The sequence below is a fragment of the Ictalurus punctatus genome, chromosome 13 (genome assembly GCF_001660625.3).
Source record: "Ictalurus punctatus breed USDA103 chromosome 13, Coco_2.0, whole genome shotgun sequence".
In the NCBI taxonomy this organism is placed as follows: Eukaryota; Metazoa; Chordata; class Actinopteri; order Siluriformes; family Ictaluridae; genus Ictalurus; species Ictalurus punctatus.
The window spans coordinates 19678500-19703466 of record NC_030428.2 but is presented as its reverse complement, the minus strand read 5'-3'; the positions used below and the strand labels follow the sequence as shown (position 1 = coordinate 19703466).

At 39.2% G+C, this 24967-nt stretch overlaps 2 protein-coding genes and 1 long non-coding RNA gene across 4 annotated transcripts; 2 read left to right on the top strand and 1 right to left on the bottom strand.

Annotated features, from left to right (window-relative positions):
- Positions 1-37: 37 nt before the first annotated feature.
- Positions 38-2038, top strand: LOC108274100 (uncharacterized). The gene is made up of 2 exons (XR_001814420.3): positions 38-964; positions 1509-2038. It is a non-coding gene; the product is annotated as an uncharacterized LOC108274100 (long non-coding RNA).
- Positions 2039-2823: 785 nt separating this feature from the next.
- Positions 2824-11188, bottom strand: anapc16 (anaphase promoting complex subunit 16). Its single transcript, XM_017483966.2, has 4 exons — positions 11084-11188; positions 8432-8614; positions 3584-3658; positions 2824-3426 (listed from the first exon to the last, which is right to left on the bottom strand). The coding sequence occupies exons 2-4, from the start codon at positions 8574-8576 to the stop codon at positions 3317-3319; spliced, it is 330 nt and encodes a 109-aa protein (XP_017339455.1). The 5' UTR covers positions 8577-8614; positions 11084-11188; the 3' UTR covers positions 2824-3316.
- ascc1 (activating signal cointegrator 1 complex subunit 1) lies at positions 11171-22939 on the top strand. 2 transcript variants are annotated; one of them, XM_017483963.3, is made up of 10 exons: positions 11171-11254; positions 13545-13677; positions 15180-15279; positions 15488-15585; positions 15890-16068; positions 17663-17796; positions 18095-18214; positions 19485-19609; positions 20932-21005; positions 22474-22939. In XM_017483963.3, exons 2-10 carry the CDS (start codon positions 13560-13562, stop codon positions 22588-22590), a joined length of 1065 nt encoding a protein of 354 aa, XP_017339452.1. In that variant the 5' UTR covers positions 11171-11254; positions 13545-13559; the 3' UTR covers positions 22591-22939. The 2 variants fall into 2 exon arrangements, with proteins under 2 accessions (XP_017339452.1, XP_053540831.1); XM_053684856.1 differs by lacking the exon at positions 11171-11254 and adding an exon at positions 14020-14137 and having other exon boundaries at positions 13556-13677.
- The last annotated feature ends 2028 nt before the right edge of the window (positions 22940-24967 follow it).

Sequence of the window (24967 nt, the reverse complement as noted above, 5' to 3'; positions counted from 1 at the left end):
TGTTTATATAGCTCCGCCCAACGGTAGCTTTTCACGCCCCCGGAGACAAGTCAGCCAATCAGCTTCTAGCGCACGTTCTGAGCGTTCCACTTTGCCCAGTAACACGAAGCGCGCACAAGTCATTGTCTGCTGAGGAAGGGAAAAACACAGCAAGTAGTCTTTTGTTTCACCTAGGACAAGTTCGGACAAAACCTGTCTTTCTCTCTGTGTCCGTGTCCGAGTTAAATAGGCATTGGGGACAAAGTTAGTGTTTGGTAGGCTGTTTATTTTATGTGCTGCACAAGTGTGGCTACAAACAAGAATACATTTGCAAAATGGGTGATATTGCAGTATGAAAGTGAACGTGTTTAGTAAAAAAAAAAAAAAAAAAAAATCATTATATGGATTTTTAATAATGCACATATCCACAAATGACAAAATAACACTATATCTAGTACAAAAAAAATATGCATGCATTAAAATAGTGATTTCAGTCATTTCTGTATGCAGAAAGAATCACATTTGTGGGCTGCATTATGACATCATTGTGTTTGTACATCCAAGCATCAGGCTGGATATCTAGGAGAATCCAGCACACAAAAAGGTGCGAGTTCCACAGGAGATTGCCAGCCTGTGATGCAACATTACATCACTCCATATAAGTCAGTCCTCTAGCTAGCTAAGGTAGTGTCTGTCTCAGTACACTCCATGCACATGGACTATGGGTTAAACATGACTTTAGTGGCCTTGTCAATATTTGTAACCACTCAAAGCTGCACACAAAAACACTGAGTTTAATAAATGTGCATTGATTTGGTGGGTGCAAGCTCCCGTACTACTACAGCACCTCTTGTGGAGACATAATTCAGTATGATGTAATGTTATATGGTCCTAAATGAATCAACATTCTGTCATCGCTGCTCATCTGATGCAACGTTAAGAACTTACTGGGAATGACGAAGACCAGAAATAACTGGTTTGAAAGGTACGGATGTATCTGATGCAAAAAGTAAAAACAATGCCATATATTAGTCATATGAATTTAGAGTGCCACTATTATTCCTTATTAACAGCTATTAATTTATTCCCAACACCTCTAATTTATGTGTATATAATGTATATACACATATTACATACATCTATAAATTGTATCTATCTATCTATATATATATATATATATATATATATATATATATATATATATATATATATATATATATATGCACACACATATGTAATGTATACATGTATAATAATGTATGTAAAGTTCAAATATAGAAATAGCTAATATTCCTACAAATTTTCCACTTTCTATTTTTTAGACATTTATTTAAACATTTGGTTGTATAAGTGTAATGTGGACTGTCTGAATGTCAAATATACGCTAATGTTTTATGGTGGAACAATATAGTTCTGTATACTAATAAGGTCCTTGAAAATTAATTATGTTTAGAGATAATAATAATAATAATAATAATAATAATAATAATTCTCTTTTAATTCTAAATCTGTTTTACATTTTGTTTCAGATAACCATGTTGGAGGCAAAAACAATCCCATGGCAGACAAACACCTATAAAATGACATCAGTTAATAATGAACCCTGTGGAGATTTATTTATTAACAGGTAACCGGTAGTTAGACAACAATCAAGATATGACATTTAGCGTAGGATATCCTTTCAGCATGTTTTATTATGGTTCCTAACTTTTATTGTAACAGCAGTTTATTCTTAGAACTCAGTTAAAATATGTTAGTGATTTACCAGAGGCTGTTTGACCAACTGTGTGACCAACATTCTTCTGTGTGCACTTCAGCTGGCTCATAAAAAAGTGTGAAAATTATGGCCAGTTAGCCTGAGTTCATGGATGTTTTGGTAATATGAGTGAGGGCTGAACAAACCGTTCCCTTCGCAGGCAGGATAACCCGTACAACACGTACAACATGGAAGTGCTATTAGGAATGTCTATATGTAGTAGTAAAAAAAAAAAACAACAACAAAAAAAACTACAGCCACGAGTTACAATACTGTTAAAAATTCGAACATGCATAAAACAGGTTTTATAGACAGTATATGAGTGAGTTGGGGTAGAAATGTAGTGTGTTTAGGATCCAGCCGTATACACTGTAGGTTTGGTCCCACCCTTTTTTTGGAACAGAATGTACTGCATTACTCAAATATTCAGATGCAAAACATCCAGCAGGACTAACTGTACCACAAACCTAGTATTCAGGACACAGTGTATATAAACAATGCTCACTGGACAGTGTTTATTCTGCTCTCAAAGAGAAAAAAAAAAAACAGTCACCAACTCTGCATAGATTATTATTTTATCAGTCAAAAAAAATAGTTAAAAAACAACTATGAAAAATACATTAGTTCTAAGTATGCATATGAGTAGTGCTCTGAGAACTTGTTATGAACATAGCACTTAACATTTTTTTTTTAGGACAAAGAGTGTGGGTTTTATTTGCTGTCTCCCTGCACCCACTCTCTCTCACTTTGTCTTCTCCTGTTTCTACAGCTGCGGGTACAAGTAGGCTATATGCGCTCGCTCGCTCGCCCTCTCTCTCTCTCTCTCTCTCTCTCTCTCTCTCTCTCTCTCTCTCTCTCTCTCTCATACAAACACAGTGAGGGGGAGGATAACCTCATAGACCACAGCACTAAAATTAATAGCAACTGTGCAGGAGCGTGGAAAATAGCACAGGGCTCCTGTACACTCAAGACAAAAACAAGATATGTTTGGGCTTCTAAGGCAGCTGGCTGCATTTGTAGCAAAGATTGATCGATCCATCAGCCTTTGTTTCTAAACAGCACAAATAAATGACATACATACAATAATATAATATTGTTCATGCTTTCAATTTAATAATAAATATCAAAGAATATCTAGAATTGCAACTCTGACAGTGCACTTACTATGTAGCCCTTTGAAATGGATGAAGGTATCAATAAAATGATTTATTTTAATGATTTAATATATACTTTTTAATCACATAGATTAGAACAGTTTTATTCCACAAAAACATCTTTAAAAACAAACAAACAAAAAAACACTTGTTAAAGTTTGGGTACACTTTTGCACGTGATTAGTCTGCTGTGACATGATCTGTAACATAAGTATATTTACATTTGAGTATTAAGTTCCATTAAAATGTCCAAAACAGTTTCGTTCAAGTCTACAGCCTGTGTATGTTCTTCAAATATGGGAAATGTGTATAAATAAATTATACGAAAACATTTCCATTCTGGTTAAAAAAAAAATTCTTTAAAAAGTAAAATGATAAACAAAAATTCATTGCAATTCATGCATTGATGTGAGCAGCAAGTGGTTCGCTATGAAGTTGTGAAACCCAATAGCTGTTCAATAGGCTTATATTTCCACTCATCTGCCTCCAGCTCCTCCACCAGGCTAGCCAACTTCTCCATACGGGATACCTGCTGATCTGAGAGCAAACCATTCCAGCGAGTCATTAGTATTGCGTTTTGAGACCTTAGTGACAATAACATAATCATAAGCACTGACATTTAGTTAATTACTGCTGATTGTTGTTATACAGTGTGATATTGGTGTTTTAAAAATCAGAATAATGTGCATCTTACCATGCTTCACCTGTTTTAGAGTTGATGCCACTTGATAACTGAAAACCGATTCACACAGAAATCTGTCTGAGCCATCTGAAAAGTAAAGCGTAAAAGTGTCCAGTAGATTTCAAACATCTGATACAATACATTTGCTTACTGGCCCATAATTAATGAATAAAAACACAGCTAGGCTATTATAGGAAAAGAATGAATGGAGGGGTGGTGTGAAACGCAAAGTTACTATTACCACCCCCAAAGTTGATAATTTTCCAATAACGGCATGTTCTGAAGTGTTTAATTCATCTTATTCCATAGCAGTGTGCCAGAGATTACAACTGTTTGTTTATTATTATTTTTTAAAACAACAGATTGTCCATTTTATGTTTTTAGAATTGTGGAATGTTGATTAAGCAGACTAGTTCCTGTAAACACTTACATTATAGTAGCTATAAACAGTCTCTCTTTTTCCACTCTCCTGAAGTTAATAATTCAAAAAAATTGCAGCTGGTCATGTTAAAGAGAAACCAGAAAGCACAAATTCTTGTGTTCTGAAGCGATGACACCGGAAAGACCTTGCAAAAATGCTAAATGTCACCTCACAGAAAACTTCACCATATTTACAATTACACACACAAAAAAATGCACATATAACACACACACACACACACACACGCACGCAGGCGCGCACGCACGCACACCCACCCACCCACCCACCCCCATGTTCCCTTTATTTCGAGCCAGAACTTAGCTAAGCACACAATTTGAGAATATGCCAATGCAGCCAGAGCAGAATTAGGACTAAAGGAGAATAGCGGGTTTCATTCATTAATGCCCTCTGTTCTTTCTGGAGACAAAAAGTGCAGACGATTGGAAATGCATGTCCCTGTGTGGATAAATGACCCAGACACTTTCTAAATAGCTGGGCCAAAAACAAAAGGTCTGGCATGGTTTTAGATGTGCATAGTCCAGTCAGGCTTGACCTTGTAATGGATTGGATCCATCCTTTTGAGATCCAAATTATGGTGCTCCCCCCCCCCCCCCCCCCCATAGTTTTTCTTTAATCATCTGATATGGAAATTAATGACCCCAGTGTCCTTAAGCTCCCCAGACAAAAACAATTAGGCTCATCTACCAATAGCATTAGGGGCAACAGTGGCTATTGATCAGCTACCACCAAGCTGCAACTTGAGCAGAGTACTTAACCCTCTCTGTTCTGAGGTGCCAGAATCTGAGGATGCCTTTTGTGCTTCATGTTCACGTAAAACATAACATTCACACTCCAATGTTCCAGGATGACAAATGTAGGTCAGAACTATAACTTGACTACTCATTCAGTCAGTGGAAGAGATCAAGACTCATATGGCACTCTCACTCAACAGGGCTGACACTGTACTTTTGCACATATGGACAATAACCTGGTTTATTATACAACCCCAAATCTGACAAAGTTGGGACAGTATGGAAAAATGCAAAAAACCAAACAAAAAGAGTCAGCTGAAAATTCAGTTCACCCTGTACTATATTGAAAACACATTACTTGATGTTTTACTTTGTAAATGTAATTTATTTTTGAAAATATACACTCATTTACAATCTGATGACTGCAACACACTCCAAAAAATTGGGACAGTCGACTGTTTACCACTGTGTAACATAACAAGTGTTATTAAAAGAACAGGTGAAGTGTTTGGGTGCTGAGTGAAGACACCAGTTGGTTAAATTTAGCAAGCGGAATTTTCCCTCATTCATCCATGATGCATTTCTTCAGCTGCACAACTGTAAGGGGCCTTCGTTGTCTTATTTTGCGCTTCATAATGCGCAACACATTCTCAATCAGAGACGGGTCAGGACTGCAGGGAGGCCATGCTAGCACCCGCACTCTCCGCTTACGCAACCGTGTGCTTCTAATCCGAGCAGAATGTGGTTTGGTGTTGTCCTGCTCTGGATGGCAGCAACAGTCAAAGTACAAGTTTTAGCAAGGTGGTGAGAGAAGCTAAACAGCTGTACTCTGAGAAACTACAACAGCAGTGCTCAGCCAATGACTCTGCTTCTGTATGGAAAGGGCTCAGACAGATCACAAACTGCAAACCTTAAGCCCCCCAGTCTGTGTCTGGCCAACAGCCTTTGACTTTGGGGACAGACCAGACATCATCCCCCATGACACCAGCCATCAGCTTCAGCCCACCACCTCTACCACAGTAAGGGCTGAGGCCTCTCCACAGCTGCATACCTCAAAGGCCCTCTCCCCCTCCTCCCCCACCACAAGTACGACTCTCTTCATCCTGGAGAGAGACGTTAACAGAGTCCTCAAGAGACAGAACCCTGCAAAGTAGCTGAACCAGACTCTGTCTCTCCATCCGCCCTTAAGTACTGTGCTGATCACATGTCTCCAGTGTTCACAGACATCTTTAACACCTCACTGGAGATATGCCATGTGCAAGTCTGCTTCAAGACCTCCACCATCATCCCCATCTACAAAAAAAACAGGATCACAGGACTTAATGACTACAGACCGGTCGCTCTGACATCTGTCTTAATGAAGTCCTTCGAGCATCTTGTGCTGTTCCACCTCAAATCCATCACAGACCCTCTCCTGGACCCTCTGCAGTTTGTCTACAGAGCCAACAGGTCTGTAGATAACGCATCTAACATGGTCCTCCACTTCATCCTCCAGCAACTGGACTCCTCAGGAACCTATGCCAGGATCCTGTTTGTGGATTTCGGCTCTGCTTTCAACACAATCATCCCGGCTCTGCTGCAGTACAGGCTCTCCCAGCTGAGTGCCTGATTCCACCAGCAGGTGGATCATAGACTTCCTGTCTGTCAGGAGGAAGCACGTGGGACTGGGAAAACATGTCTCTGACTTCCAGACCATCAGTAATGGTTCCGCCTAAGGCTGTGTTCTTTCTCCTCTACTGCTCTCCCTCTACACCAATAGCTGCACCTCCAGTCACCAGTCCATCAGACTACTGAAGTTTCTGGACGACACCACCCTCATTAGACTCATATCTGAGGGGGAGGAGTCTGCCTACAGGTGGGAGATTGACCATCTGGTGAGCTGGTGCAGTCAGAACAACCTGGAGCTCAATGCAGTGAAAACAGTGGAGATGGAGGTACTTCCTGAAGTCTACCACCATCATCCCGTGTGACTCCCCAGTCGATACTGTGGACTCCTTCCGCTTCATCCATCATTACCCAGGACCTCAAGTGGGAGCTGAACATCAGCTCTCTGATTAAAAAAAGTGCACCAGAGGATGTACTTTGTGCGGCAGCTGAAGAAGTTTGACCTACCAAAGACAATGATGGTGCACTTCTACACCTCCATCATGGAGTGCATACTCACCTCCTCCATTATCATCTGGTACGCTGCTGCCACTGCCAAGTACAAGGACAGACTGCAGCATGTCATTCACTCTGCTGAGAAGGTGATTGGCTGCAATCTGCCACCCCTTCATGACCTGTACACTTCCTGGACCCTGAAGCAGGCAGTTAAGATTGTGGCTGACCCCTGGCACCCTGGACTTAAACTTTTCGACGCATGGCACTCCCCGCTGGCAAAAGTCTGCGGTCTATCAAGACCAAAACCTCACACCACATCCGCAACTGGCCTCATTAACACCACTCAGGACCCACCATGGTCTCTTGTCCACCGCTATGGACATTACACATTATGTTAACTAACAACCCCACATTGTTGTTTCATACGCGTTACATTAACGCACACAACTCGGACTGCTATATGGCACCTTTTTACTTCAACTGTGAGGATTTGCACTGGCCCACTTTTGCACATCCTTCACTAATGTAAAGTTTATGTCTTATTTTTATTTTCCTAAATCTTTATATTTATGCTCATAGTTCACATTGCTTTATTTTTTTATGCTTCTCATTTTCATAACTTTTTCTCTGTTTATCTTATTTCTTTTATTTTACTGTTATTGTTAAGCACCAGTACACCAAGAGATATTCCTTGTACATGTAAACTCACAGTACTTGGCAATAAAGGCGATTCCAGTATGTTGCTCCAAAATGTATACATATCTTTCTGCATTAATGGTGTTCTCACAGATGTGCAAGTTACCCATGCCATGGGCGCTGACACACTCCCATACCATGACAGATGCTGGCTTTTGGACCTGACGCTGGTAACAGCTTGGATGATCCTTTTCCTATTTGGCCCAGACATGGCTAATTTGTCCAAAAACTATATGAAATGTTGACTCGTCAGACAACAAAACACGATTCCACGGTGCTACTGTCCAACGAGCCCAGAGAAGTCGACGGCACTTCTGGACAGTGTTGATGTATGGTCTCTGCTTTGCATAGTAAAGCTTTAACTTGTATCTGTGGTTAGATTAGACGACTGCCTCACCTGTTTCACATCACCTTATTTTAACTTGTCACATCACTATTAGTCCTAAATTGCCCCTGTCTCAGCTTTTTTGGAACATGTTGCATGCATGTTAATTTCAAAATAAACATTTATCTTCAAAAAACTATGCAGTTGATAAGGTAAAACATCAAATACCTTGTCTTAATACGTTTTTTTTGTTTAAATACAAGTTGAAGTACATTTACAAATGACTGTTTTTATTAGCATTTTCCATACTGTCCCAACTTTTCAGAATTGGGGTTGTACTTCTCCTTTTATTTGTACTCTTGCTTCGATATACATCATACTGCTACCAGCCATTTTGTATCCTTGACCTGACACCAGTCGATTCGATTCAATGAAATTAATTTCAGTCTTCTCCTGAGGCCACTGATTCTCAACTCTCTGTGTATAATAATAAATAAATAAATAAATAAAATCCCCTGGATTTAAAAACTAAAAAAGCAAAAATAGAAGTGAGGTATTTGGCAGACCTTCCATCATCTCCCCAGCTCCTTTAGGGTAAGTGTAGAGGACTTTTCTAGGGGGAATGAGCTCTGATGCACTGAAGCCAGATCCAGTAACGGAGCTCCCGCTAACCCCTCCGGCGGAGGAGGACGATGAAGAAGCTGCTGCCATTTGGCCTGGAGTGCTTGGTCAACACAAGGCAGCGTTTCCTGTGTGAAAGAAAAAGAAAAAAAGATTGTCTAGTCCATAAATAAACACAATATTCTGAAAGGGCTTCAACACTTGATGTTAAAGATGGGGCTATTTTATATTCAGCACACAATTCAGGATATAAGTGCCTTATGAAAGGTGTGAAACAATGCCTTCTATACTCTATGTAGCTGATTTATTAGGATATTAAGTACATCTAACTTGTATCTACACTTATCAGAGAATTTATCAGTTACACCTACCATATAGGTGACTAAGTATGTACTGATTCAAGCCCATCTGTTGCTCTGCAGTTTGTCAGCACCCTTCTACCCTGTCCTTCAATGCACCACAAGTAAGCAGATAATATATGGGTGATGTATCATTCCCAACACAGCAGGGTAGTGTGTGTGATACTGAACAGAATGTATTCACTGCATTGGAGTCAGAGAGACGTGCAATTATTACAATAATTATTGCAATTATTATGACAATACTCTCATCAGTACTCCTCCATTGTTCCATAGAATAACATGTAGCTGATTGAACATAGGTTTTAATTAAAAACAACACTGGATTGATAGTTTTTCATAGTGTGGCTCTGCTGTTTTGCTAGTGTTTTGTGTGTGTAGGTCAGTAGTGGTCCTGTGGTTGTCCCTTTGGGGAAGAATAAGGACGGAGGGCATAGAGAACGTATGACAAGTTGTACATAGCTACACACAGGCTACTATCAGTAATTGTTTATCTATAAAGTGAACTATTTCGTATGTACCTAACTAATACATTCAGTTCAATTCAATTTTATTTGTTTTCCGCTTCTATCAATGGATATGGTCCCAAAGCAGCTTTACAGAAATAAATACATTCAGAATATACATTTTAAATGTAAGAATTTATCCCTCATGAGTAAGCCAGAAGCGGAATACCTTGTAACTGCACCTTGTCTGGAATCTACCTGTTCCTGTTTTGATTCATTTAATCCACAAGTTCCCAGCCCTGGTCCCTGGTTTCTCCAAAGCTGCTTTGTGACCATGTCCATTGTTAAAAGTGCTATGCAAATAAAATTGAATTGAATTATCTAGGCGCACAAAATTACAGCTTATCTCATCAATACTAATTACTAAATATTTTGTGGACACCTGAGCATTGCACCCATATGTAATTTGTTGAACATCCCATTCCAGATTTAGTCCCATCTTTTCTGTTATAATAACCTCCTTTCTTCTGAGAAGGCTTTCCACTAGATTTTGGAGCGTTTCTGTGGGGATTTGTGGTCAAGAGCATTAGTGAGGTCAGGCAATGATGTCGGGTGGTCTGGCATGTAGTCAGTGTTCCAGTTCATCCCAAAGGTGTTCAGTGAGGTTGTGGTCAGGACTCAAATCTGACCTTGGCAAACCATGTCTTCTTGGTCATCTCTGTCTGCATAGGGACACTGTCATGCTGGAGCAGGTTTGGGCTCATGGTTTAGGATTAGTTCCAGTGAAATAGAAATCTTAATGCTGCAGTATACAAAGACATCCTATAGCATTATGTGCTTCCAACTTTGTGGCAACAGCCTGAGGAAAGACCACACAGGTGTGTGATCAGGTGTCCACAAACTTTTGACTGTATGGTGTATATGATTGTTTCTGTAGTAACAGTTAATTCACAGGAACACTCAACTAAAATAGATTTAACAAAAATGTGTAAGTGTTGATACTGTGACATTTCCTGTGTCGGGTGAGGAGGTCAGGGATGCAGTCGGCATTCCAGTTCATCCCAGAGGTGTTCAGTGGGGTTGAGGTCAGGACTCTGTGCAGGACACTCGAGTTCTTCCTCTCCAAACTGATCCATCCATGTCTTCATGGAGCTCGCTTTGTGCACAGGGACATTGTTTTTCTGGAACAGGTTTGGGCCTCTTGGTTCCAGTGAAGGGAAATTATAACGCTACAGGATACAAAGACATCCTATACAACTGTATCCTTCCAGCTTTGTGGAACAGTTTTTGGGAAGACCCACATATGGGTGTGATAGTCAGGTGTCCACAAACTTTTGGTCATAGCTCTGATCCATCTTATATTCTCTTCTCATACCTGAATTAGGTACTTATGTATAAAGCTGAGCTATTTCTGGTCAGATTGAAAACATTAAAAATCAGCAAATAACTCTGAAATGTTTCCAGCAATAGCTATGTTTCAGCTTCGCATGCGAGTTTATTAAAAGTTTTTTGCTTCAAGTGTTTATTACACCGATGTTTCATACCATAGATCATTTCAAGCAGAATTAAACACTAGGCGTGATGCTGGTTAAACAACAGGTTATTTGTTATTTACAAGCTAATGTTTACAGAGATAGTTAGCAGGATAACCAGCTAGCTGGAGATCTGATGTATATAATAGTTCATCATTCGTGCTTTTATTAGTTATAATAAACAGACATTTTGAGTCATTTGTTATTAATGAGAATTACTGTATTACTAAAATGTACTAATGTACAAAAATTCAACTTACGGTGTTTGGTATCCTTGTTCTGGTGCTGCTTCTGGTATGAGACATACACTCTTGCACATGACAGCGCCATCTAATGCCTCGGAAGAGCTGCAAAGCGAAGCGGAATGTGTATTTCCGGTGACGTAGCGGAAGTAGGAAGTCTACTTGAGAGCATCTGGAAGGTATTTAACTGTAAGTATGGTGTTATTTCTTGTGTATATTATGGAGAATTTACACGGTGTCATTATTTATGCTCAAAATGTATTTTTTCAACAACTTTATTGATATGCGGTATTGTTTTTGTTATGCTACACTTGATAGAGACAGCTAGTTTCAGTGGGCTCTCTCTACACAGGGGGTGAAATAATGGCTTTTTCACCATATCTAGTGCACTATATGTCAAAAAAGGAGTGAGATGGGATTCAGCCAAAGTGTTTAGTGTAGCTGTTAGCTCTAGCAGTCAAGCTAGTTAGTTTAAATACCTGCATGGACAGAAGCAGTGCATACAGACTAGTTTTAATGTCTTTTGAGTCCCAGTTTCTTTAGGCAAACCTTCATTTTAATCCTTGTCTTTTTATATGAACGTGACAACCCCCCTCCCCCCACCCCTAAGACTAATTTAAGTGTACTATATAGTGTATGAAATAATGAGTTTGTGTCAAATGTGGAGTGAGATAGGATTTAAGTCTCGAAATTGGTCGTGAGGCATCATATCCATTTTAATAAAATGATCAATTAAATTTTATTTGTATAGCGCTTGTAACAATTTACATTGTCTCAAAGCAGCTTTACAGAAGTATATAAACACAGGATACAGATTTTAAGTGTGTGAATTTATCCCTAATGAGCAAGCCGGTGGTGACGGAGGCAAGGGGAAAAAAACCCTTAGATGATATGTGGAAGTAACCTTGAGAGGAACCAGACTCAGAAGGGAACCCATCCTCATCTGAGTAACAACGGATAGTGTGAAAGTAAAAGAAAGTTCATTATGGTTTTTATATGAAGTCTTTGTTGAACTAGTCCACTGTTCACTGAAGGAGACTTGAGTGCAAAATTGTATGTGGTAATTGCAGTCCTAAGGCCATAGTAGCAACCACAGAGAGAATGTCCATGTGGAATTGAGGTCCAAAACCATTTCCATGGTACTTGAAGCGGTACCGTCCTCAGCAATCTCCAGGCTGTACTCCTTGGGGTCGTCCTCAGTGGCAGAATGTAGCGTCCGGTTGATGAGAGCTCCGTCCAGAGGTAGGGCATCAGGATGGATCAGGCAGGTCCGGAGAGCAGAAAGGGTCAGGATCACTGGCATCTCCATAATATCATGTGTGGCTCAAATAATCAAAATCAAGGGTTTGCAAAAATACACTGGGACTAAAACATAAAAAAAGTCTGTTATGATAAGAAGAGAAAAAAATGCATTGTTTTTTCCTGCACATCACATGCATTTGAGTCAAGTCAAGCAGGCTTTATTGTCATTTCTGTCATCACAGATGTAATGTTATGAAACAAAATATAGTTCCCCGAGAATCTTGGTGCTTCACTACACATGACACAGTGTCAGACGTGAGGATACGTAGCACAGTAACAGACAGTGCAAAAATCAATAAATACAGCAAATAGACTGTACAGGGGGCACTGTTGCTTAGTGGTTAGCCTGTTTGCCGTGCACCTCTGGAGTTGGGGGCTTGCATCCCACCGCCGCACTGTTTGCATGCTCTCCCGTGCTTAGGGAGTTTCCTCCAGGTACTCCAGTTTCCTCCCCCAGTCCAAAGACATGCACTGTAGGCTGATTGGCATTCCCAAATTGTCTGGGGTGTGTGAATGTGTGTGCGATTGTGCCCTGCATTGGGTTGGCACTCCATCCCGGGTGTTCCCCGCCCTGTGCCCCAAGTGCCCTGAGATAGGCCCCAGCCTCCCTCATGACCCTGTGTAGGTAAGTGGTATGGAAAATGGATGGATGGATAGACTATACAATATACAGTGCAGGATTAAATAAACAAACTATACAGTGAACACTACCACTGCAAAACTCTAGTGCATGGTATTATTGATGGCATGAATAATGTTAATAGTCCCGAGCAGCAGTATGAAACCAGTAGCTAGTCAGACCAAGCTGGATTTTTCAGCAGGGTAATCTCTACAGATGCTTCTTGGTTAGCTAATGAATGATTTAGAGATTTACGTTTACCTCATTTTGCTGATGCTTTTCTCCAAAGCAACTTACATATGGACAGGGAACAACTGATCAGTTGAGGGTTAAAGGCCTTGGTCAAGGTCCCAACAGTGGCAGGCTTGTGGTGCTGGGATTTAAACTCGCATCTGATCAGCAGCCTAATACCTTAACCACTCAGCTACCACTGCCTATTTACAGTTCAAATGCGCTAACACAAGTGTAACTGGACTTCCTCTGTGAACATACTCACTGAATGTGTCACATCTGAGACAAACATGTGATGTGTATTCATGGCTGTTTTTTGGCCTTCAGGAATAGTAGATCGCTATGGACGTATTGAGGCCAGCACTCATTAACATCAATGGCAGGATTTACCGCAGAAATCCTGTTAAAGAAGAACATTATGAAGATGAAGAGGAGGAAGCTTTCTCATACTCTGGACCAGGTTACATGTTCTAGATAAATTTTTACTGAACTACAGTTAAATAAATGATATAATTCTTAAACATATTGTGGAAAAAGAAATATCAATGTCCACTTTATTGGGAACACCTGTACAGCTGGACATTCATGCAGTTGTCTAATTAGCCAATCATGTGGCAGCAGCACAATTCAAAAACTTGCGTAGATACAGTTCAAGTGCTTCAGTTAATGTTCATATCAAACATCTGAATTGGGGAAAACTATGAGCTCTGTGACCTTACTTGTGGCATGGTTGTTGGTACCAGATGGGCTGGTTTGAGTGTTTCTGAAACTGCTGACCTCTTGGGATTTTCACACACAACAGGCTTGAGTTTACACAGAGTGGTGCGAAAACCAAAAAACATCCTGTTTGCGGAGGGTCTGCAGGCTGAAACACCTTGTTGATGAGAGACATCAGAGGGGAATGGCCATACTGGACTATAGTAAGTGTATAGTAAATTGAATAATCACTCTTTAGAGCCACGGTGAGCACAAAAGCATCCCAGATTGCACAACACATCACACCATGAGCAACAACAGCAGAAGGCCATATTGAGTTCCACTCCTGTCAGCCATGAACATGAATCTGAGGCTATCATGGGCACAGACTCATTGAAACTGGAATGTTGAAGACTGGGAAAAGACCAGGTCATTTTTTCTTCTAATCTTCATCTGTCCAGTTTGGGTGAGCCTGTGTCCCGTGACACTTTTTCTTCATTCTGATGTTTGATATGAACATTACTCAAAGCTCTTGATGTGCATCTGCATGACTTTTTGCATTGTACTGCTGCCTCATGATTAGATAACAGCATGCAGGTGCAGGTGTACTGGTGTTCCTAATAAAGTGGAGAATGAGTGTCAATAAATAATTTGTTAATGCATAAATGTCATTTTTATTCATGATGAAACATGAAACGAGATTAATTTGAACTCTGGTTTTTATTCATCAAACTTGAGATGGCTCTATTTAACTTATTTTGATATTTTGAGACTAATTCAACATGGCTATGCTGAAACAAAACATGTAATATCCAGTTTTGAGAATAAAATGTAAGTCACTTCCCATGAAGTGGATTCTTACGCAAATAGAACTGACTGAAGAGAACAAAACTGACGTCTTTCCTAATGTGACTGCGCCGTTTGTGCCTTCAGATCTTTATTAAACTGTTGTTCTAGACTGCAACCACCAAATGCAAGTCTGCATCATTCTTTATCAGGTGATGGATCAAAGCGATGGTTTCAGTTTCATGTTCAGTGCTGTCTGTCACGAACGCTTGAATTGAAATTAATCCCAAAATAAAAACCTACTGAAATACATAAATAAATAAATACATTTATATTTGATTTCATTATTATTTAAAAAAAATATTCTTGCATTGCCCAATATATTTGATCATTTATGATTTTCTTTCATAAGCTTGTCCCTAAAGTGCCAATATTTCATTCATCATTAGAACTTTAATACAGATTCATGCTGTTTTACAGTCAGTGACCAGTGCATGGATGAACCTTGTGACACGAGTAACATTGAGCAGACAGACCAGGGCTTTCGCTGTGCCATAGAGGTCCCGAGTGTTCTTTACAAGTCAGTATATGATCACTTTGATTTACAACCATGTCCAATTTCTACAGTTTATCCCCATTAAACAGTTATTTCTTTCTTAAAGATGAAATATCAGAATGCATTGCAAATGGTCATGGTTCAATATCCCTCCAGAGTAAAATAATAATAAATGAAAACCTGCTTTGAGATTTGATTTCTTTTTTTTGTTTTTTTTCCTCCCCTCCAACAGGTACATCATTGGAAAGAAAGGCGAGACACGGAGACGACTGGAAGCAGAGACTAAAACTACAATCATCATTCCAAAACAAGGAGTAGAAGGACAGATAGGTTAGAGATCTTTACCATTTTTACTGACATTTTCCGGGGAAATCTGCTTTCTTTTCTGCCAATTCTTTTCAGGTGCATAACGTCTCCAGTATCAAGATGGAGCGCACAGGTTTTTTTTTTTTTTTTTTCTTATCACAAATGTTGATGTTTGCAAGAATGGAACATTGTGGTTATGTTGTGGTGGCGCCTTTTTATGTGGTGTACTTTTGGTTAAGGATTTGTACAGTGTGTTCTCTTGGTGCTCTTTGTGCAGTTCTCAGCCTGTGCTTGTGCTTGTGCTTGTGCTTGTTCTGTGGTTTTGCAGTGATCACAGGCTCTCATAAGGCAGCAGTAGCGTCAGCTGTAACACGTGTCGAGGTTTTGATCGAGAGCTTCCGCAGGAAACAGCCGTTCTCTCACTTTCTGTCCTTCGCTCTGAACCACCCACCGATTCAGGAAGGGTTTAAACGCTTTAAAGAGGAAGTTTTGGATCACTGCTCTCAGGTGGGCCGTAGGCTTCACTTTTTTTTTTTTTGAAAAGTCGTCTTAAAACTTTTAATGTTACCAGTGATAGTGTTACAAAATCCGTGCATAATATTCCTTAATTAACGAATCCCTGGATAATAGATGAATGGATGGTATTATTATTATACTCATCTGTCTTGTACTGCATATCAGAATTACTGGCAGCCTTTGTTAAAAAAATGTTTAAAAAAGTGTGTGGGAGTGTTGGGGGTGCACAAAGGGGACTTTGTGGTTGGTTGCTTCAATCGCACATTGATAATGAGAGAAATCAAATCTTTATTTGAAGTAAACTTATTGTTTAAAATAAAATAAAAAAAACATTATCTAAATATGTATTTTCAGCCAAAACCACATTTCTATTGGGTGCCAAAACTATTGGCACCCTTACATTTAGTGCTTTAATGCACAGAGTCTGCTGTAATGCTAGATGAGATGGATAACACAGAGATTCACCCCAGATAGGATACCAGTCCATCACAGGGCATAATGTGCACACACATTCACAGACTCCTTCACAATTATGGGCAATTCACCATGGGCAAACTGCCTAACTGCATGTTTTTGGACAGTGGAAGTTTCAGAGTTTCAAGTTCAAGTGCACAAAACATCAGTGACAATTGTATATTGAAATGTTTGCTGTGAGGCTCAGGTACTCTACAGCTGTGCAATACAATATCTCAGAAGATTAAAAAGAGGGAGGGGGTACAGGGGGAAAGAGATTATTTACAAATACAATATGTATTTATCTATAGACAGATAGATATAGATATCAATAGATGTATAGATATAGATATACTAGATAGTAGGTACTGTAAGTGCAGTGCAGATCCTAACTGTAAACACTGGAATACGTGCAGTCACAGTATGTGAACTAGAGTACAAAACATAGTACAATAAATAGTATAAATAGTAGCTGTGTGCAGGTGTAGTCTGAGGAGTCCACTATAGACATTGGAGAGTATAAAAAGCAGCAGTACAATGTAGTATATAAAATGGAAAATAATTTACAATTAAATTAGGTGTAATGTGTAACAAGTCTGTACAATATAGTGAAGTGGTAATACAATGAAGTGGTAATAGTGTTCTTAGAAATATTACAACATGCACAAAAAAACCCACAGAAACATGTGTTGCCCATGAATGTCCTTGAGCTTTCAGTGAGGTGATTAGTGTGTGGGAGCTAGTAGAGGAATAAATGACAGAGAGGAAGGAGTAAAGACTGGAGGAAACCCATGTGAACACCGAGAGAGCATGCGAAACTCCACACAGACAGTAAACCAGGCTCAGTATTAAACCCATGACCCTGAAGCTGTGAGGCAGCAAAACTACCCACTGCACCATTGTGCCACCTAATTGCCACCCAACCCCCCAAAAAATCATGTTTCCATACCAAAATTGTTGTCAGCCATCATAATCTTTCCCTAATTTGTCGTAATTATTCCACAATCATTGTCACTAAACTACCAAGGGTCCCAGTAGTTCAGGAGCTGATTGTAGTTCATAGTGTATGACAGGATAACCTCAGAATGAACGAAATGCAATTTTTCTTCTCTTTTTTTCTTTTTCTTTACAGGATATGAGAGTGGATGCGAGCATCTTTCAAAATCAAGCGAAGCTGCACCTCACCATAGGAACCCTTGCACTCCTAAATGAACAGGAAGTGATGCGAGCATCTGAACTTCTCACACAGTGTCAAGGTTTCATCAGGTGTGTCTGTGATGTGTAGAACTGGCTAGAGTCTTCAGTTGAATTTTTTCAAATAAATATTCGGAAGTTTCTCGTTAACATGCAGTACATGCGTACTTAAATCCGGTCCTATGTAACATTCACCTATTTTAGATGCCTCAGTTAATAAACCATAGTAGAACAGTGCAGAAACAGCTTAGAGAGAACAGTTATCCTGGGTGAAGTTTAACAGTTAGGGAATTATGGAGGAAATTGCTGTATATTGCTATTGAAAATGATCTTCCAGTTAAAGCCTTTTTTGTGCTGTGTATTCATACAGAGACATAACAGAAGGAAAGCCATTAGCTCTGGAGGTGAAAGGAATAGAGTACATGAATGATGATCCCTCCATGGTGGACGTCCTGTATGCCAAAGTGTGTGTTCAGGATGGCTCTGACAAGTAAGTAGCACACTTCAGATAACCAATAAAATAATATGAATGTTTATGGCTGATAGCCATAAAAAGGGGCATGGAGGCTTAGTGGTTATCACGTTTGCCTCGCACTTCTGGGCTTGGAGTTTGTCTGTCCTCCCTGTGCTCCAAGGGTTTCCTCAGGTACTTCGTTTTCCTCCCCCAGTGCAAAGACATGTATTGTAGGCTGATTGGCATCTCTAAATTGTCTGTAGTGTGTGACTGAGTGTGTGTGAGTGTGTGTGTGTGTGTGTGTGCGATTGTGCCCTGCAGTGGGTTGGCACCCTGGCCAGGGTGTCCCTCTGTCTTGTGCCCCGAGTTCTCTGCGACCCTGTGTAGGATAAACAGTATGTAAAATGGTTGGATGGATAATTTGATAAGTGTTTTGCTGGTCATGTTTCCTTATACCACAGTGCTTTTAGATGTTCAATTCTGATTGGCCAGAAGGTGTTGATTAATTTTCTATAAAAGCAGCTAAGGCAATAGTGTATATTAATATGCACAGGGAGTTCACGTCGCTTAAGTGGATTAAAAAAAGTTTTCTAACGTATACAATCAACCTCAGGACAGAGGAGTTTGCACTTTCTGGTTTCTGTAATATGACATGCTGCATTTCTTTTTACCTTATTAACTACAGCAAAAGGGAAAAAGAGAAGCTGGTGAGGGAACAACTGTTAAGAGTGATAAGAGGAACTGACTTGGTTCACAGATGTTCCACAACATTAAATATAACTAGAAATGGACAAAAAAATTTTACACTGTCATTAGTTAATAAAAATTTAAACTAAACTCTCATTCCTGACTGAATTGAGTACAAATGATTGGCCAGTAATGCTTTGAACATTTCATTTAACCATGTTTTCTACAACCGCAATTCCAAAAAAGTTATCCTTACTTTTCCAGCATTTTGTTGCCCCGTCCCAACTTTTTTGAGACTTGTTGCAGCCATCAAATTCAAAACTACCTTATTTTTTTCTTAAAATGGTACATTTCCTCACTTTAAACATTTTGATATGTTTTCTATGTTCTGTTGTGAATAACATATGGGTTTATGAGATTTTCAACTCATTGCATACTGTTTTTATTTACATATTACACAGCGTCCCAACTTTTTTGTAATTGGGGTTGTACTTGTTAAAATTATACACATCTTATATCTTGAAGTAATTTTTGAGGACTAAAAATGAAGAAAAAAGTCAGTGGTCTGTGTGCACGTGTGTGTGTGTGTGTGTGTGTGTGTGTGTGTGTGTGTATACAGACTGCAGCAGATCGCAGACAGGCTGGTGGAGTGTTTTGTAGCAGCAGGACTGATGGTGAAAGAGTGGGACAGAGTGAAGCTTCACGCTACTGTCATGAACACATTGTTCAGGAAGGATCCCTCAGGTATGCGCGTTCATGGTATGTGTGACGTACCAGCACGTCATTCACAATACCTACAGTACCTTTACTACATGAAGGAGTACATGATGTGCTTGCGAATCAGATTATTTCCCTACTTCATTGCACTTGGCAAACACTCAGTGCCTACAACTAAGTAACACAAACAGATTAAAATGAAAGAGAAATTAATGAACAGTCATAGGAGAGGAATCTTTTTTCCCTGTTATCTCTGTGTGTGTGTGTGTGTCTCATTATGTCAATGTGAATATCGGAGTCAGCAGCCCTGGACTGGGCAAAACTAGTTTAGTAGTAGCAGTTGCAGTGTCTTTATCAAGCAGCTGATATTTAATATATCTTGTGTTTGGACTGTATATTCCTGTGTCTCATTGCACAACCTGTTCTAAAGGTCATTCCACCTTAGCTTAAATGAAATGTTTCTACATAAAAAAAAATACAGTAAAGAGTATTAAACAGTAGTAAATGAAACAAAGTCAATATTTGGTGTGACAAGAAAACAATAGTAGTCTCAGGTAGAATTAGTACAGTTTTATAAGGAAACGAGCTGTAAGTGTTATTGAGCGTCTTGCAGAACCAGCCACGGTGTTTCTGGAGACGTTGACTGTCGCACATCCTTCTTATTTTTTGCAGCAAAACCCAGCAGCATTTGTTGTGTTTTTGTCTGAAAAGTGTTCTCTCATGTGATATGCTGCTTTCTTTACTGACATACAAACATTTTTAGAAAACTAGCATTTGGGAATCTAAAATGTTGTTTTTTCTACTCACTCGATCATGTAGAAGTCATTAAATAAAAAAAAGCTATAACAAAAATTGGGTGCCTGAAACTTTTGCACAGCACTGTGTGTGTATGTGTGTGTATATATATATATATAATATAAACACACACACACACACACACACACACACACACACAAATGTGTCTCTCTCGGTTACTTTGACAAGTGTGTTTTGTGAGCGAGGCTGTTTTTCCACTCCGCTAACAAAGAGCTCTTTGATCTGTTTCGAGTGGAAGGTGGTCATCTCTGCACTAGTACACAAACTGCCACTTTGCTCTCTAACTCGAGCCAATTCCTGTTTACCAGGTGTGACGCAGGACTCTTGTTTGGTACATTTGTCATTGTTGTTATTGTTGTGATCACTGTGGTTGAGCTGCACTAGTGAGAAACTGTCCGAATGACTTTAGAGAGTGACTCCAGTTCACTCGTCTGCACTTTCACTGTCACGTATCGTGAAGGAAGTGTGCAGATAAAAGTTTGGTTGTAAAGCATTGTTTATGGTCTCCTGTAATCACGTCCATTGTGTTTCAGCCGAGGATAAAGGAGGTGCAGGAAGGCCCAGTGTGAAAGATCGAGAAGCTTTTGATGCCAGGAACATTTTGGAGGTAGGACTGCTTACTGCAGCTTCTCTGTAAAATTACAACATCCTTTAAATACATTTTACAATTCGGAGAATTTTGTATAAAGACTTTATTGATCAATCACACTTGTAAGCAATTTGACACAGCTCTCAGTGTACTTTTAGCAAAAGAATAACACCGGCAATAACAAGGACATGGGTTGTGCCACAATGCCACAGCAGTGTTAATACACCCACAGGTGCTGGAAGGCAGACTACATACACACTGTTGCACAATAATTTTACAATAACACTTCAGTTTGTTCCTGTTTCTTTTTTTGTATGTGCATGTTTGATATTTGACAGGAAGTCAAACACACACACACACACACATTGACATAACTACAAATGCAGTTAATTAATGTGTTATGGAGTATGAATGTATGGGAACCAAAACATTATTATCTCTACCCCCCCCCATTCTGATTGAAGATCTCCAATAGAACAATAACAGTTGTTTTGGGGGGGTTTTTTTTGTTTATTTTTTCAGAGCACACTTCAGCCTTCTTTGCAAATCTCCTTAGCTACCACCATGGCTACTTTACCACATAATGCTTTGCGTACACCCAAATTTTGCCCTAACATAAAAAAAATACATTGGCTGCAGTTTTCCTGGTGACCACATAAATGTCTCCACAAGTTCAAAACTGTCAGTTATTAACGCATATGCATTATATATACAAGTGCGGTGATATGTCAGATAGTGGTGTGAGACAGCATAAATTCCACAAATTTTGCACCGTTTTTATTTCTGTCATGTTTAGTGTTGGACAGAAATGTGCATGGTTTGCTGATAGGCAGTTAGTACCGTGATTGCTACATTAACGGTGCTGGTTACTCTTTTGAAGAAAAAGTCCTTATTTCTCTTTTAACAAGTGATTTTAAATTTACTCTCCACTCTGTCATACAGAGACATGTTTTTGTCACCGTAATCCATTAAGCCTTATGCATTTTTAATATGAACAGACTGCACTGTTCATGTGCCTTTGTTTGTATCTGTACTATACAGCATAAACCTGACAACTGCCACAGTTTATAAGGTTCCTCGTGCACACTTAGGGTTCATTTGCACTGGGCCACCCCCTACTGGTGGTAGCAGAATTACAAGTTGTTTTTTTATTTGGTGTCCAACAAGTACACACTGTTCAGCGGCAGTTTACACACTTCCCAGAAGTGTAGTTCATGTGAGTATGTTCCTCATAGTTATCCTTGATATTTACATTTGTGATATGTGATATGACCAGTTCATTTCAAGAACATCAACAGATAAACAGAGAATGAGATAGTGGTTGTTGCTATATATAGTGCAGTATGATATAGGTTTTAGTTTATGATATAGGTATGATATAGGTTTAGACATAAAAAAAAAGTTATAGTGAGTGATATTTTAATGGTATTTCTCTCTCTCGCTCTCTCTCTCTCTCTCTCGCTCTCTTTCTCTCTCTCTCTCTCAGAGATTTAAGGAGTTTTATTTTGGTAAATGTCAATTGGACTCGGTGCAGCTCTCTCAGAGATTCTCCTCCGACTGTACAGGATACTACTCATCTGCTGGAAGAGTCACCTTCATCTGATCTGGCTGTTCTGTACACACACACACACACACACACACACACACACACACACAAATTGAATCAAATAGACTGCCAGTGAGGGATTCTTTATTATGGAGTGCATATATTCCACTATTATGGATAATTTTACACTCTCAAATATTACACTTTGAAGCCTTAAGGAGAAATTATTAAAGGTTCCAACTAGAACCCTTTTATATAATAACCTGAAGTATCCAAGGAACCACTGAAGGTTTCTTTTTTTCTAAGAGTGTATAGTTTGGCTACTGAAAGTGCTGTTAGTGATATCAGTGGTGCATGCTTTTGGTGGCAGTATAATTTTATTACATTAAAATAAGTTTCATCAGTCTATATTTTGTGATTATTTCCTTCATGTTGGTATGTAATTAGTTCTACAACCCCAATTCCAAAAAAAAGTTGGGCTGCTGTGTTAAATGTAAATAAAAATAGAATGCAACGATTTGCAAATCTCATAAACGCATGTTATTCACAGTAGAACATAGAAAACATATCAAATGTTTAAACTGAGGAAATGTACTATTTTAAGAAAAAACAAGGTAATTTTTAATTTGATGGCTGCAACACATCTCAAAAAAGTTGGGACAGGGGCAACAAAAGGCTGGAAAAGTAAGTGTTAGTAAAAAGAAACAGCTGGAGGTTAATTGGCAACAGGTCAGTAAGATGATTGGGTATAAAAAGAGTATCTTAGAGAGGCAGAGTCTTTCAGAAGTAAAGCTGGGCAAAGGTTCACCAATCTGTGAAAAAGTGCGCATACAATTTGTGGAACAATTTCAGAATAATGTTCCTCAACATAAAATTGCGAAGACTATCATCATCTAGAGTAAATAATATCATCAAAGATTCTGAGGATCTGGAGGAATCTCTGCGCAAGGGACAAAGGTGAAGATCAATATTGCATGCCCGTGATCTCGGTCCCTCGGGCGGCACTGCATTAAAAACAGGCATGGGCTCAGAAACACCTCCAGACTCATTGTCTGTGAACACAGTTCGCCGTGCCATCCACAAACCACTAAAGCTCTATCATGCAAAGAAGGAGACATATGTGAACAAAGCCCATTTAAAATGGACTGAGGCAAAGTAGAAAAACTGTTCTGTGGTCAGACAAATCGAAATTTGAAATTCTTTTTGGAAACCATGGATGCTGCGTCCTCTAAACTATAGAGGAGAGGAGGACTATAGAGGAGGACTATAGAGGAGAGGGACCATCCAGCTTTTTATCAGTGCTAAGTTCAAAAGCTTACATCTCTGATGGTATGGGGGTGAATTAGTGCCTATTGAATGAGCATCTGGAAAGGTACCATCAATGCTGATAGTTATATGCAGATTTTAGAGTAACATATGCTTCCATCCAGATTCCATCCCATCTAATTAGTTGCAAAATGTTCCTCCAGCTGTTTCTTTTTAGTAACACTTACTTTTCCAGCCTTTTTTTGCCCCGTCCCAACTTTTTTGAGTCGTGTTGCGGCCATCAAATTCAAAATTACCTTATTTTAATTTTACAGTTGTAGATTTCCTCAGTTTAAACATTTATGTTTTCTATGTTCTCTTGTGAATAACATCTGGGTTTATGAGGTTTGCAAATCATTGCATTCTGTTTTTATTTATGTTCAACACAGCGTCCCAACTTTTTTTTGGAATTGGGGTTGTGCTATATTTGAATTTTAGTCTGATATCTGACTGCACTTCTGGAGGCCAGCAGGGGGCATCGTGGTGCTTAAAACTAAAGCAGGATTGTGCAGTTTAAGGAGTATCTTAAATGTGTTCCTACCTAAAATATATGACTAGGCCTGGACTGGCCATCAGGAGCATAGGGAGAATTCCCAGAGGCCTGACATCTGATTTGGCCCACTGCCCTGCTGTTGTGTGTGTGTGTGTGTGTGTGTGTGTGTGTGTGTGTGTGTGTGTATATATATATATATATATATATATATATATATATATATATATATATATATATATATATATAAATAAAGATATATATAAAGATATTTTATTTTTAAAAATGTATTTATTATTTTATATTATTATGTGTCCTGTGTATTTAAGTGATCCTTTATGACTTTGGCATTGGATAATAAATTGATAATGAACCATGCATCTGTCTAGCACTATCGTCACTCAATATATGCTAAAGGACAGCATTATCTATTGTATAGTTATAATACTAAGTAACTGACACAGCCAGAGTTTCTCAGTCCATGCAGAAAAAGAGAATCACAGCTGTAAATTACACTTTACAGTGTCTGTCCAGAGAGGTGGACTGGAATAACACCATTCTGTGGTTAATGGAGTCAACAGGCCAATTATGTAACAGTCTTCTAAATTAGTGAACCCTTTTTGTGGACTGGGAATTATT